The sequence below is a fragment of the Ylistrum balloti genome, unplaced genomic scaffold (genome assembly GCF_031769215.1).
Source record: "Ylistrum balloti isolate Yb309-2 unplaced genomic scaffold, AGI_CSIRO_Ybal_v1 Utg371306, whole genome shotgun sequence".
NCBI classification, from domain to species: Eukaryota; Metazoa; Mollusca; class Bivalvia; order Pectinida; family Pectinidae; genus Ylistrum; species Ylistrum balloti.
Genome location: NW_026782698.1, coordinates 251,932 through 268,245, shown reverse-complemented (window position 1 = coordinate 268,245; position 16,314 = coordinate 251,932). Strand labels below are relative to the sequence as shown.

Here is a 16,314-nt window from a genome sequence, read left to right as displayed (position 1 = left end):
ATTTTATATACAGCCTAGTTATTATTGTTGAATTATATACATGTACATTACTTAATGATATATATACTCTTTATTTTAAACAGAGTTACGGTTCTTTTTGGTCAATCTGATCCACCTCACTATTAAAACCACTTTTGTCCAGTCCCCAAAGTGGTTTCATTGTAATGTTGAAAGATGTTTGCAATATTTTGGGTTTTCACTTTCAAACTTTATGTACCATATATTGATTTATTACCACCTGTAGAGAGAATATTTTAATCTATTGTACTTACTGACAATCACGAAGATAATTGATAATAGTAATATTTTTTACATTTATGACCAGTGGTACATTTTTCTTTCACCAAACATTTTAATACTTTTCTATTTCACTACCTGATAAAATTGTATTGAATCAAATGTAAATTATATGTTATTTAAAGGTTTATTACATTTTTTAAAGTTAGCGATCTTTTAGGTATTAAGTGACCTTCACAATGATTTTATAATGGAGAAGATACAGACCTGTTCAGCCTCAATTGTTTCGTCAAATTCCTGTTGCATCAGCGTCTTAGCCATCTCCAGTTCTGTGTCAATTCTGTCACGGACAATATCTGCGACTTCAGGAGCATCTCCACTTCTTACACCTGTTATTGCAGAAAACAGTAATGGTATTTCTTACATACCTGTCATAATATGAAATACACTTCTTGCCTTAGTTCTTTAAAGGGAAATATTACTATAAAATATTGTTATTTCCCTTGAAATGGCTAAAGCCTTAAGTATTTCCAACTTAAAACCTCTGATTTGTACATGTGTCTTTTTTAACACTTGTTGTGTGACTGTCCAGCAAACTTATCATTTATGACAAATCACAGTTATCTCCCCCTAAATATTCATCAAATATTTATCTCCTTCTGCCATTATTCATTTACTATCATACAGGTAAGTAGAGTTATCTCCCCTGTTGACCTTCACTGCTCACTTGATCCTGCACAATTATACACAATCATTGATTATAACGAATCTAAGTCTCCTCTAGATATGATGAAAATCGATAACTGTCTGGCATCTTTATCACTAGCACTTCAACAATCATGTAAAACAGTGTAATATTTTTTCCCTCATTTCATTCATTAAAGGTAAAGGTTTGTGCCCACACACACCATAAGCAATGACATGCTCATTGCAACAAAAAGACACCAGGCCTACTGAATTTTTATTACATTATTTTTGAAAAAGTTTGACTTAATTATTTTTGAATAATTTTTAAAAGTGCAATAAGTTTTTATGTAATATATCAATATGATACTACGATATAAAGAGGCCAGAGTAATAACTGAATTTACATAATCTGTCACAATTGCAAATGTTCCTTATTTTTGAAAGAGATCTCTCAATCTTTACTCTAATCTTGTACTGGCATTACAAAGTTGTTGTCATTATTGTCTATAATCTCAAAATTCAAATTTGAACCACAGCAAAAAAATTGGCATTACACTACCTTCTACAAAGGAATCAGTTTGTCTAAACAACATAAATCTTAGGTTGGAATTTTTGAAAGAGCAAGCATTTTCTTCAAAGAAAATTAAAAAGAAAAAGTTTCTCTCAACTTAGTTTAAGTAAAATTAAAGTATTTTTATTGTTCAACTTACTTTCAATTAAGTTTTCGTACTTCTCCTCAATATCGTTCATCTTCTTTCTATGCTCCTTGACAAGATCATCTTTTTCAGTTTCGAAACTCTCTTGTAACTCAAGTCTTAGTAAATCCATTTTTTCTTCAAATTCTCGTCGAATTTGTGACACATTTTCATCATACTCCTTGGCATACTCCTGCCGTACCTTATCAATATCACTAGTCCGAGACGACAACTCAATATCTTTTAATTTATTTTCATAATTTGTTTTCATTTCACTTAACTTCTGTTCCGTACTTGCTTTCTCTAACAAAACATCCTCCAACTGCTCTTTAAGAGCTTCCATGTCTTTTTCATATTCAACATTTTCAGCCATTACCTGTCGTAAACGATCATCAAGTGCAGTGATTTTTTGCTCATACTCCGCTCGTAGAAATGACAGTGTGTCCTCTTTTGCCTTTGAAATTTCCTTGAAAAGCCCGGACACTGTTTCTGAGTCTGTATCCTGTGTGGTGTCTTGTGTAGTGTCTGCTTCGTCACTTCCTGGCGTAATATCCTGAGAAAGTGATTCCTCCTCGGTCTCGTATGACATTGCACTGCCCACCTCTGGTGAAATTTTACCTCCTCTTGGAGTAGCTATTTCTGATTCCTGATCACTTTCCATAGAATTATCAGATCCTTGTCTACGCGACAACATTTTGTCACTTGAAACTTCAATAACAGTACTTGCTTTTGAACTTGCTGCATCCTCGTCATTACGAGAATCAACAACATCCGACTGAACTTCTTGTGACAAAATGGTTGACTTTTCTGTGTCCGTGTCTTTATCTTCTACATCTGGTGATGCATCAGATGCTCGAGTTGTAATGTCAACCAATTTTTCATCAAAATCTGTTTTAAGTTGCTGAATTTTTTCCTCATAACTTTTGGCAATTTCCTTGAGCTTTTCTTCATGATCAATTGCTAGATCTGCTGCTTGTCTTTTCAGTTCAATCTCTAACTGAACTTGGAATTCTGACTGAAGTGAGCCCACCTCTACATGCTTTTCATGGTTAAAATCTTCATGAGCACCCTCAAGTGCCAGAACGTGTTGATGTTGTAGTTCTTCATACTGTTCCTCAAGCATACGTTCCTGCTCACGTGAAGCATCCAATTCTGCTTGAATATCGATCAGCCTTGATGTTATTTCATCAATCTCACTTGAATATTTTTTCTCTGATTCTTGCATATCTTTAGCACATTTTTCCTCAACTTCGCATTTCTCTTTTTTCAAGTGAATGATTTTGTTGTCTTTTTCCACCAGAACCTTCTTCATTTCCTCTAGTTCTTTGCACTTATCAGTTAATTCTTTTTCAATATTTGATAGACCTGTATCTCTCATTTCATAATTTTCCTTCATTTCAGTAATTTGACTAGTTAGTTTCTCAATAGTTGAGTCCTTCTCTGCTAATTTCGATTCAAGTTCACTCACAAGTTCTACAGCTGGAAGACTAGAGGATTCTTTATCAGGTTTGACATTTTCATCACTTGAGGTCACTGTAGGTTCAGCTTCCTGTTGAGCATGTGCAGAAGAAACTTCCTGTTGAAGAGACATGAGATGGTCAATCTGTTCTTGGTGCTGTACTCTTTCTTTGGCAAAATTTTCCTGAAGATCAAGAAGCTTTTGTTCGTAGACAGATTGGAGGATTTCTAATTCCTTGTTGTGTTGTTCTGTGACAGTTAATCGCAGAGCTTCACCTACAAATGAAAAGAAAATACTAGAATTTGTTGAATGTCCTGAAGATTTGATCACAATGTGGATAATGAGTTAATACATGCGTTTCAGAGAAGACAAATTCACTTCACTAAATATATTCTCATCCATGACAACTCACATCTTCAGCAGTTAAATCATTTCACTATTCAGTGATTTTTCCAAAGAATAGATATCTCACATCACATATCCTTAATTCTACAAGTGAATCTTCAGGATTTAATACGATCTGTGATTATCTGAGAATTAAAAAGAAATTTCAAATCCATGTCATTTTCCGTTACAATGAAACCTCTTGTTGAAACTAAAGATCTCTACCTCCTGATTCTTCTTAACATCAACATGACTTTCTTTGTTGTAAATGACAACTGATAACCTCTATCCTCTAAATAAGTCTACCACAAGATTTGATCACTAAATGGTATATATTCTATATAGCAGGATCCTACCTCACATTCCTTTCTAAAACAAATGAACTAGGCTGTGTATTCAACACAGACTAAGCCATATGTGTTTGTAGGGAGAGTAAGGTTGGAGTCTTGGGTTCATAATCAGATTATCAGATTCATTCATCAATAATGGAAATATATTATGTTCTAGTGTATAAATATAGATTGTGTTCTGGTTCATGAGAAGTCAAATACTCATAATGCTACTTATGTAAACACAACATTTCTTAATAGTACCTGGCAATTAATATAACAGATCACGGAGTAACTAACTTCAAAATCTACCAACCTTTAAAATTGAACATCACTGTTTTCATTTGGCAGATTACAAGACAAAACCCTAAATCTCATTGTGGCTAAATAATATAAAAACATCAGCGCCTCTCGGATATAAATCACCACAAAATGCCACTGGACAGTTACTGCCACAATGCTTCAGATTCCACAGAAAATCTTTTACATCCTTGATGAAAGGTTGGAGGAATTACACAAATCCTATGTTGATTCATTTGTGTGTAGGATTGCCAGAGTACATATATGAAATGAATTGGATTTCGCTTACCTGTTTTGGATTCAACCTTGGCCTGGAATTCCTGAATTTTTTCCTCATAAGTCTTCTGGAGGTCCTCCATATCATGCTGCATTTTCTCCACTTCCTGTGTGTGAGATGCCATACTTTCTGTACGGAGAGCCAAGAGCTGTTCGTACTCTGTGAGCATCGCAGCACGGAGTGTGGCAATCTCCTCTCGCTGTGCCTCCAAAGTCTCACGTACATCTGAAACAGGGAAAATTGACCTGAAAATAACCTGTGTTGATAAAGGGTTCAAGGTTATGTTATCTTACAAATTATACATAAGTATATATATTTTTACTTCTTGCTGGAGTCATCTCTGTAACAGATTAATGTGACACCAGGAATATTGCTGTACAATTATCAGTAGAAATAAATAGCATGTGTCAGGGTGAAGCTGCAGATTTTTCATGTCATTTATAATTATAAAGGGTACTCTCTCTCTCTCTGTCTTTTTCTTTCTTTCTTTCTTTCATTCTTTTTTTTTTAAAGTGCAATTTCCCTTGGTATATAATTTCATGAACATTAACTACTAATGAGCATTTTTCCCCCCAAACAATTATGTCAACTTCTTATGATTAAGAAAGAGAAGAAACACTATCCTTTCTTTTCTACGGACTATCACAGAGATAATTCAATACAATCCTCAGTCTGAACAGCTACATTTGTATATCATACACCACATAAAAAAGTAACAACAAGAGGACTTTTTTTTATTAATATGTCGGGGCTCTAAATCCTTTTGATGGTGAAGCCAATAATCATGATAATGGCATACATTTTGTACACAATAGCAGTAATTGAACTACTATCCAAATACACTGTATTCAACACTGTGCATTAGATTTTACACTAAATAACCAGCAACATATAATAAGTGTTTCGATCAGGCAAATCGCTTCAGTAAGAGAATTTGAGTTCAGTCTTTAATATCAATCTATCAACCAGATGTAGAAATATTTTTCCAGTGTAGTCTTGTTTTCACAACCTCTTAACAGCATGTCCACACAGCTATTAGTATATCAATAGATTCTGAACTTGTCTCACACCTGGCTGAGTAAATTAGTTGTAGTTAAATGGTTATGATCCAAAAGAGATCTAGATATACTTATATACTTCATACCCATGAAGATAACTTAAATATCATCACATACATTGACTTCTTACTTGGATTTAAGAATTGAAAAATAACTCCTTTAACTTTTCAGTAACTTTCAATCAACCATGCCAAAACTCTCATGAGAAAATTTGTATATACCTTTAAAAACTTCCACTCCAAAATAAAAATCATTTAATATATTCAACACTGAAGTAGATAACATATGAATAGATTTTAAATATTATCACTTTCAAAGTAAACATTTCTAACATCAGTGGGTTTTGCTGTGACTGTAATTTGTATTTTCTCAATGATGTTATTTCATAAATGGCTCAATACATATATATATCATAATGTGTATACTGAAAGTATTCAAATCAATTTTTCTTGGACATGTCAGATGTAAGTTAACAAAAGATTCATGTTTTTCTTTTGGTCAAGTAAAAATACATTTAGCAATATATTTCTTCCAAAGACTTTATATCAACTTAAAAATACCATAAAAAGAATTGGTCTTGATCCAAAAAAGGTGGAATTCTTTTAAATGATTTAAAAAATGTTCCAACATTAAAATTTTCTTAAACAGATTTTTTATTCCAAAAGTGACAATTGAATAAGAAATTAGATGTAAAATCACCACAGGGTCAATTGTTCAAACAGACTGACACAATAACATGTTCAACAACTTATTTGACAGAGCACACTGGAAGGTCTATCTCGAATCGAAATGTCAAACAGGGCAAACCCTCTCCAAACATATATTTCAATTATTCTGTTCATCACTGAAAATTCATTTCCATACCTATCTAAAATTCACTGTACTGAATTATGTATATAAAGTTTTAAAGCAAGATAATTCTGACATTCATTCAAACAGTAATGTATATGGTAGTATACAATATATGTATTACCATATATATCCTATGATAAGCCCCGGGGCCAATACTCTAAGTATACATATTTTAGCAATCTATTTTCGTGCACTGAAATCATTTTGTTAATTGTGGTTTACAAATACAGCAAACATTGTGATCCAAAAAATCATCATTGTGCGATTTTGCTGAAAAATAAAGATGTGTCAAAAAAAAATTACCATAAATTATTTCTGACTCAAAGTCAGACATAGGTTTTTGAAAACATAACATACATTTGTACCTTCCACCCTATCATGTAGTAAAGCAGATAATTTAAGAAAATATAAGGCTGTTACGTGTACCTTCCACCCTATCATGAAGTAATACAGATAATTTAAGAAAATATAAGGCTGTTACATATACCTTCCACCCTATCAAGCAATTTTTCTCGCTCTTCCACTTGTTGGTATTCCTCCCCAGTAACAGGCATGGAATGGATACTCTCTGTTTCCGTATCCCCATCTTCTGATTCGGTAGTTATGTCTCCTGGCTTCCGTTTCTTCTTTGGAGTGTGCTTTCTAAAGTTTGCACCTTTTCCCAGATCCTCCGAAATTTTCTATAAAATGAAACATATGTATTTTACATACCACCATACAAGAGGAAAGTAAAACTGCCAGTGAGTAAAATTACTGTATTTATCCTGTAACAGTGAGTTTATACAAAACAACAAAGTCTGATGTCAATAGCTTGGTTTATTACTGAACCAAATCTACATTATATACATTGGCAAAACTTAGGGGATACTCTGTATTGTCCTATTATACGCTAACATCATAATGAGCCTGTTAGTAATGCACTCTCAGAAGGCCCAAGCTAGTTAATAAAACCGGAGGATAGCCTTGTAACAGTGAGAAGTTATAAACTAGTTTATAACTCAAATCCTGAAAATCAGCCCAAAGTATGAATTGGGGGTAAAAAATTCAACTCGCCTTGAATTGATAAGGCCAAATCGATTGAAAGCAAGATGATAATCATCATGGTTGAAAGAGAGCCCCCAAGAAGATGTACGTAACTTAAAACAAAACAGGGCACGCATCAGAAAATGGAAGCAAAGAAAGTTTAGAGCTTGCATCCAACTGCTCTCCTCCTCCTCTAATTAACTCTAGAGTGATCACTTACAAAGAAGTCAACTGACCATTGGTCAATGATGTCATGTGATCTGATTAAGACCATTTATAATCATGACCTCATACATAAGTCCTAATTAGGAATATATAAAAGAAGATTGAACTAGTCTGTGGCTGTCATGGTGGGATAAGAAGAGCTCACTTTTGTATAAACTTAAATTAAATAAATTTACATTAAAGTTACTGTATCTATCCTGTAACAGTGAGTAAAGTTACTGTATCTATCCTGTAACAGTGAGTAAAGTCACTGTATCTATCCTGTAACAGTGAGTAAAGTCACTGTATCTATCCTGTAACAGTGAGTAAAGTCACTGTATCTATCCTGTAACAGTGAGTAAAGTTACTGTATCTATCCTGTAACAGTGAGTAAAGTTACTGTATCTATCCTGTAACAGTGAGTAAAGTTACTGTATCTATCCTGTAACAGTGAGTAAAGTTACTGTATCTATCCTGTAACAGTGAGTAAAGTTACTGTATCTATCCTGTAACAGTGAGTAAAGCTACTGTATCTGTCCTGTAACAGTGAGTAAAGTCACTGTATCTATCCTGTAATAGTTAGTAAAGTCACTGTATCTATCCTGTAACAGTGAGTAAAGTCACTGTATCTATCCTGTAACAGTGAGTAAAGTTACTGTATCTATCCTGTAACAGTGAGTAAAGTTATATTTACAGCAAACCATCAAAACAAAACACACATATTTACAGCTAACAATCGAAACAACACACACATATCTATAGCAGACCATCAAAACAAAACACGTATTTACAGCTAACAATCAAAACAACACACACATATCTGTAGCAGACCATCAAAACAAAACACATATTTACAGTTAACACAGACCAGCAAACTAACTCACATGTTTACAAATATAAATAAAAAGTTTAAAAATTTGTATCTGTCAATACCTTTGTCTCAGCGTTTCCCATCTATAGCACATGTATGTGTTCTAATGAAAATATCTGAAATTATTTGTATGGGACACATGACCTCATGGCTCTTATTATATCCCAATAACAGTTGTAAGCGTCTCAGGTCATCCTCTACTTAACTAGAATTACTCGCCTCTTAATCTGCTTGACCATTGTCTATTCAGTGAATACAGATATACATTTTCCTTAAAGTCAGGATTAAATTTTTCTCTTTTTTTTTTTGACTCGGACTTACCTCAAGAAGTTTGCGGTGTTCATTGGCGAGTTTCTGGTTCAGGCTTTGGATGTATGTGGCCTTGGATTGTTCCGAACCTTTGGTAAAGACAGAACCGAACAAAGTTACAAACTTGGCCATTTAATGGGGGAGATGTCAATAAACGCAAACATATCCAAGTTCCAATAAACTTTGCAAGAGCTGATACAGAGATCACAAAATGTTCTCAAATCAGGTAGAATCTTGTCTTATAAGATTAAATCTTGGTCACAGCTGACTTAGCAATATTGGAGAGTCAATCTGTTTATCTGGTGAAGTTTAAATCTAAACGATAGATGTGACTCGGTTGTCGGCTGTTGTAGGTATATATACTTATATATACTGCGAATATTTTGATTTATGTTCTTGGTGTATATTGGAAAATGTTTAACACCTGAGGTACAGTTAACGAGATATGTATAGGTAAGCTTGTACACAGCTGGTAACAGATTCATGGGTCGTATGTAAATCCAGCGACAGAACCAGCAATGAAAAACACATCCAACAGGTTTTACTGATGCAGAACTGTAAATAAGGTCCTACACATTGGCTTAACTTGTATACAAATTTTTTTAATTTGAAAATGGATACCAAGTTTTAAATGCTATGAGAGATATCAGAAATGAATTGAAGGCAAGCCCCATTGTGTATGTTTTAGCAGTTGCAAAAGAGAGATGTTTAACAAAAAGCTGCAGTTTCAGAACAGAAAGAATTTTCTATATATAATATTCAGAGGCCTTTCATAAAGGCCAAATCATGAAATTTATCATTTAAAGAAAATTGCAACTTCAGGAGTGTTCCATAGAACAATTGTTGATAAGTAAAAACACTTGTATTATTTAGTTTTTTTATCTAAACAATTCCTTTTATGGATCGGATTATTGACAACATTGGTTTGAAAATATACAATATAAAAAATTAAATGTAATAAATGTTTAAACTACAGGACCCGAAAAACAAATTAAGCTTATCTAGCCTAGCCCTATCATAAATGTATATTTAAATAGATGAATTAACACAGATCTCTTGCAAATACTTTTCTTAGCTCTGAAAATGAAATGATGCATATAAATTTTACGAGTCTATATATATATATTGTAGTGTATTTGTATTAAATATACATGTATCATGTTTAATACACTGATTACATGTACAGTATATAAAAGGAAACATTTGTTACAGTGTATATATCATAAGAAAAGAACAGGTTTTCATTTAAAAGTCAATTAAAATTGTATGAAGTATATAGATTTTACAATGTCCTCAACCTTGCATGCATAAATATTTATATATATATATCTGGCAGGTAGCTTATGATCAATTTTCATGACCAGCTGATTATAAAACCATTACCAATATATTCTGTGATATGTACTGGTAATTATTCATGTAGTGGTACAATTTCAAAAATTTTGGTAAATATCATCAAAACCATATCAGTGTCCACATCTGTTACAGTGAAAATCTTCAGTGGTTGAAATAATTCATATTCTTCACAACAAATTGTGTTACGTTGTGAAGTTATCAAGAAAATTGAAAGTTACAACAGGAAATATTCAGAGATGAAATTTTTGATAACTGAAAAGAAAGCAGCAACCAGCATCACCAGTTTCAAGCAATAGCTTCTAGTTTTTTTTAAACAATATAAAATTTAGTAGTATCTTTGAATATATTTAAATGTCTTGTCATGATAATATCGATGATTAGTCTTCAAGATGAAATAATTTTCAAATATCACAATCATAAAATATAATAAAAGAATTGATAATCTAAAAGAAAACAAATTGTTCAAAAATAGTATTAATTCATGAGAAAATATGATTTAAAATATGAAAATTGTAAAAAATATACGTAGCATATGTTAACATGTTTTCAAACTATTTTTAGGTAAATAAGACATACATAGAGAAATTTTGGTATTGCTGCTAAATAACACATACATAAGGGAAATAACTCTAAAATAGCTATCAACTAAATCTTCATTGTATCTATATAGTATAAAATTCTAAATATATGATTCCATAACCCCTCTGTAAATACAATAGACTATTCCATCATTTGATGGGTCAGTCTAAGTTCCACATATTGGGTGAAAACTAATTGCTAGTGATGCATGTTTGTGCACAAGGAAAAAGTTTGAAATTCTGGACCTTCTGTTCTGCCAGAGAATTTTTGCAAACAGACACTGATTTGCCAATTAATTCCAGTAAAATTTATGATAACAACAAACCTTGTTACCAGATATTTTTGAACGAAACTTTTAAACTTGCATTTTTCCCTCTTGAAATATTTTTACCTTTCCCTCAGTTTTTACCAAAGTAATCTATCAAATAACATTTTCAAGTTCAAAATGTTTCTTTCAATTTTGACTTTTTTCTCTCTGAATTGACCAATCAGAATTCCGTTTACAAACAGGCATCAAGGTCCCTGGAAAGCTTGAGATTGAGACAGAAGACTTACCACAAGGGAGAGAAACTTCAATTGTCTGCACAACTACATAGTAGAGAATAGAATCAGACCCAAACCACAAGATTTACAAATAAACCAACAAAGAATTGTTGTTCAAAGTTTTACAGGAATTCCTGTTAAAAAATAACAATTCTAACATCGCAAATTGATCATTCAAAATATATCAGCATTATAATTTGTTCGTCAATAGTTTTCATTTTTTCTAAATATATCTAACTACATGGATTTAAGTGACTGCATTCTATGACATTAAATTTATAAAATTTTTAAAAGTGGTATCACCATATTTATATATAAATATATATTTATATATGTAACTTAAAGATGCATTGTGTATTGATATATATAGATATATATAAATATATATAGAGATCTTTTTGGGTGGTGGTGGGCACTTTTTCAAGAATATTTATAGGCGGGTAACAAAATGAAAATTTGTGTTTGTAGATTTACTTTTTCATTTTCTCTCAAAAATTCAAAAACAAGTATGAAGACATCTACACATATCAAAGGAAGTTGATGAGAGAGATAAATGATGAATATCTAATGACTTTTAATTTTCTTTAATCATTAACTGACATTCAACTCTAATTGATCAGACAACCAAGACGACTTTGAACAACATGCATACTGCTAACAGCAAAAGAAACAAAAAACAATTATAAGAAAAATTAAAATCAAGCCATAGAACATACGTCCTTAAGTCTCTATGTAACACTATGGTTCATGCATACATTTTTTTACATCTTTATGCATTAGGTAGCATACATCCTTAAGTCTCTATGTCACAAAATGGTACATGCATCCTTTTTTTTTTTTTTTTTTTTACATCTCTTTATTCTCTGTTAATATACGCCTTTAGGTCTGTATGTCATTGTCACAGTGTATGCAGCTCATATTTTGTCTCCACGTCAAAATGACGTAGCAGTTGTACATCTCAATGTACCAGACTACTGAACCAAATGTTATATAGAGAAAAAAAAAAAAATAAATAATATTACTAATTATAAATAGACACAACATGCAAAATTAATATTGCATACATTACCACTACATAATTTAATGAAGATCAGAATTAATATGCTAAACTACTGAAAGAATATGGACACAATAAAGCCCTGTACATAGACATGAATCTGTAGTTTATTTAAAACTAAGAACAAAAAACCTCTTTATACTGCCATTATTTGTTCTGCAAAATTACCTGGCTGATGACAATATATCAAAAGTAAACAAACAATGAAATTAAGGTTGTTGTTTATAAGTGTTTTGTTTGACAGTATAACAGGTATTATTGAAAAATAAATTCATATAATGCCAATGGTCTCATGTGTAACAGTTGAACTTACTGCCTCAAGGTCCATTTGCCTATTTGTATCGTAATTACTTCAGAATAAAAATACAAGGTACTGTTTAAAACTTCAATACATCTATACAGCTCATGATATTACTACACAAAACACTGAATATGTCAGATTTGTTGATTAATCTGTCTGTCATATCAGTTTAATTTATATATATATTGATGTGTGTCAACATGACACGATTTTTAATTTATTTGAGGTGTGACATGACATATGATTAGTCAATAAAAACAATTTCCAACAATGTAATTATAATATACTAAACAATTAAATTTTCCTAAGCATTTTTTGCCCAGATTATTGATGACGTCAAAGAACCCAACATGTCATGGAAATGACGTACCCAACAAAAGTGTTAACCCAAAAGGTCAATTCATTGTTGATTTTAAATGTTACTTGCATTAAGAATACGAAGCCAGGTAGCCAAGATTTCTAAAGTTATTTTAAAGAATTACACTTAATAAGATAAAAAAAAATCTGGTTGAAAAAAATAAATGAAATGAATTAAACCATCTTTTGGATTGACTAATTTAAGTATTTGTTATTGCAGTCACACATGAAACAATGGCAATATATGAACCATAATAGAAGTCACCAAAAATGTTTATGTAAAGACACGACAGATATATGCCTACAATGACAATGGTTATCCAGAGAAACCATGGCTGTATACAGTCTAGTACAGTCCATCACACAGAACATGCAAAATCACTACAACAAACACAAGTCGATACCACTTCAGATTGTATATAGTCTAGTTGTAATGGGAGACGTTATCATGGCTACAGTTGTCATCCCCACTTTTATAGATAATTACCACGTATTTTCACATCCAGAGTTTAATTCACAAAAAACTCTGTCAAATACTAAATTTCATGTGGAAAACTTAGTTGAAAAGCAGATGTTATCTAGTCTAAACAAATGCTTAATTTCAGGTTGAAAAAATCAAATTGCCAAGCTGATGTCATCCCCAAATTTCAACTGGAAAAACTTCATGAAGGTACAACTGTATATAATTTATTATTAAAAGATTAAATGATATCAGAGCTAAGACTTCAATACTTATATTCACTTTGAACAAACAAACCACTTTTATAAATCAATCCCCTCATAAAAAACCACAAACTCCAAACACAGGAAGGCTCTGAATACAGAAGATAACAGGCAAGGTCAAGTTTATACCACTTACCTACAGCATCCTCTAGTAGAGACCTGTTAAGTTCTTCTGAATGCTCCTCCTCCAGCTCTGCCATTTGAGCTGACCAATCAGCTTCCAGACGATTGATTTCTGACTTATGTTCCTTAGTAAGATTCTCTCGTAAAGTGTCCATTGATTGGCTATGCTGGTTTTCCAGATCTGCCCTCACCAGGTCTAATTGGCTTGTATAGATCTGTTCTAAGGTCAGGCGCATTGCTTTCACCTGTAGGTTGATATCGTCCTGCAAATATTAACATTGCCACTGAATGTAGTTAACAGAATTTTGTTGCAAGTTAATGAATTCTGGGCCAGGTGAGCTAATTATAATTAGAAGTGGAGATAGAGATCTAAATAAAGTTTTTTTTTATAATTCTTCTGTGTACTGACCACATGTTGCTGGTGGGCAATGTCCATCTCCTTCTTGTGCATGTCCTCAATGGACTGTATGGCATGGTCAAGCTCAGCTTGTTGGTCACTACCGAGGCCTTGTCGCAAGTGGTCAGTGGTCTGGAGTTTAAAATTTATCATTCACAGAAATTGAACGAGTTCAAATTGACATCATTATACTATGCTAATATAGACACTTGACAACATCCTGTTGCTATGCTTAAGCATACCCCTGATAACATACTGTTGCTATGCTACAGCAGACACCTGATAACATACTGTTGCTATGCTACAGCAGACACCTGATAACATACTGTTGCTATGCTACAGCAGACACTTGACAACATCATGTTGCTATGCTACAGCAGACACCTGATAACATACTGTTGCTATGCTACAGCAGACACCTGATAACATACTGTTGCTATGCTACAGCAGACACCTGATAACATACTGTTGCTATGCTACAGCAGACACCTGATAACATACAGTTGCTATGCTACAGCAGACACCTGATAACATACTGTTGCTATGCTACAGCAGACACCTGATAACATACTGTTGCTATGCTACAGCAGACACCTGATAACATACTGTTGCTATGCTACAGCATACCCCTGATAACATACAGTTGCTATGCTACAGCAGACACTTGACAACATCATGTTGCTATGCTACAGCAGACACCTGATAACATACTGTTGCTATGCTACAGCAGACAACTGATAACATACTGTTGCTATGCTACAGCAGACAACTGATAATATAATGTTGCTGTGTTACTGCATGTCTTCATTGTTAATGACAGACTTAAAAATATCTAAATTATGTTGGATCAGATTAGTTACATCAAAGTCTGGCAATCAAGTCAGATTAATTATCCAAAAGGAGAAAAGTTCATCCTGTCTTCTAACATATCTCTATCGCTATCAAAATAACTGCAGATAATCAAAGACCATGATGTATATCTTTATTTTTCACCATCAAAGGATAAATACCAGAGATCACTGAAGTGTTTGTTTAAATGATTAGGCATGTGAAATTAAGAAATTGAAATCATTTATTGGTTTTTTGCAAACCAAGCCATCTGCAATACCTAAAAGAGTAACTAATATTTGAATTGGTCTGTTGCAGTCAAACTTTGAGAACATTTCTGTCATACTGACCGTCCTGCTATACTTGTTAATGCAAATTTAAATGTCACATTAAAAAAATTTCTTTGGCCTTGATTTTTTAATCCAAAATTATGGAAAAACTGAGGTGTTCTTGGTGTCATGATTCACCCTCATCTACTTAAAAAGAAATGAAGGTGATGGAGTGAAGCTTAATCAGAGAGGGACAGGACAAATGTAAAAGGGAACACATCAGAAGCATTCAATTTGTCACAACTGTGCCATAATTATTCTTTCAGAAAACTGACAGCTTTAATGCATTTACTATATCCCTTAGTAATAAAGCATTTATCAGTTAAATCAAGGCCCTGTACCTCTTTGTAGGATGCTTTCGGCATGTGCTGGTCCGTCTCCTCACGATCATGTTTCTTTCGTTCTGTTGCTAACTGCTCTCGAAGGTGATCCAGCTGGGCCTCATATTCCTGCTTCAGACTTTCCAGCTGAATGAAAAAAAATCAGAAAAATCAGTAAATATTCAGCATTATCAATTGTGTATACATGTTGTATAGTTATTAAACTTTTTGCCTGCACTGAACTTGTTGGTTAATATTGGTACTTACGACCATCGTATGTTCTTATAGAAACAGTAAATTTGTATAGGTGTTTATGACCTTGGTATATTTGTACAGTAACACAATTTTCCTGGTGAATTTCTAAACGAGGGCTTGACCACTTTTTAACATCAATCTTACTATCTGTAACACAACCTAGCCAAGTATCATTACATTACCATAAATCTAATCCGGCAATGTTATTGTAACGTTTTGAACACTTAGATCTATTGTGTTGTCCTTTGCTAAAGTTAGATAAACATCAACCTAGTCTGAATATCCATTTTAAACTTTTAAATTTTCAGTGAGAAAAAATATTTCAAAACCCCAAAATTCCAATGCATTTCAATTTGAATACAAAATGACTTAATTATTTTATTTTTCTTAAAGTCAGGCTTGAAGGAGTGAAATCTGTCATGTGTAAATTATATAAAAATTTCAGCATTTTTGTGTTTTTT

At 32.7% G+C, this 16,314-nt stretch overlaps 1 protein-coding gene across 1 annotated transcript in view; it reads right to left on the bottom strand.

Annotated features, from left to right (window-relative positions):
• LOC132561906 (A-kinase anchor protein 9-like) overlaps positions 1-16,314 on the bottom strand; it is a 99,466-nt gene that overhangs the window by 59,278 nt on the left and 23,874 nt on the right. Inside the window, exons 2-9 of the mRNA XM_060226618.1 lie at positions 15,620-15,745; positions 14,134-14,253; positions 13,738-13,987; positions 8,698-8,774; positions 6,766-6,958; positions 4,381-4,593; positions 1,635-3,353; positions 505-626 (exon numbers count right to left, since the gene is read on the bottom strand). Of these exons, the coding sequence (XP_060082601.1) occupies positions 505-626; positions 1,635-3,353; positions 4,381-4,593; positions 6,766-6,958; positions 8,698-8,774; positions 13,738-13,987; positions 14,134-14,253; positions 15,620-15,745 (2,820 nt within the window). The remainder of the gene's footprint in view (positions 1-504; positions 627-1,634; positions 3,354-4,380; positions 4,594-6,765; positions 6,959-8,697; positions 8,775-13,737; positions 13,988-14,133; positions 14,254-15,619; positions 15,746-16,314) is intronic.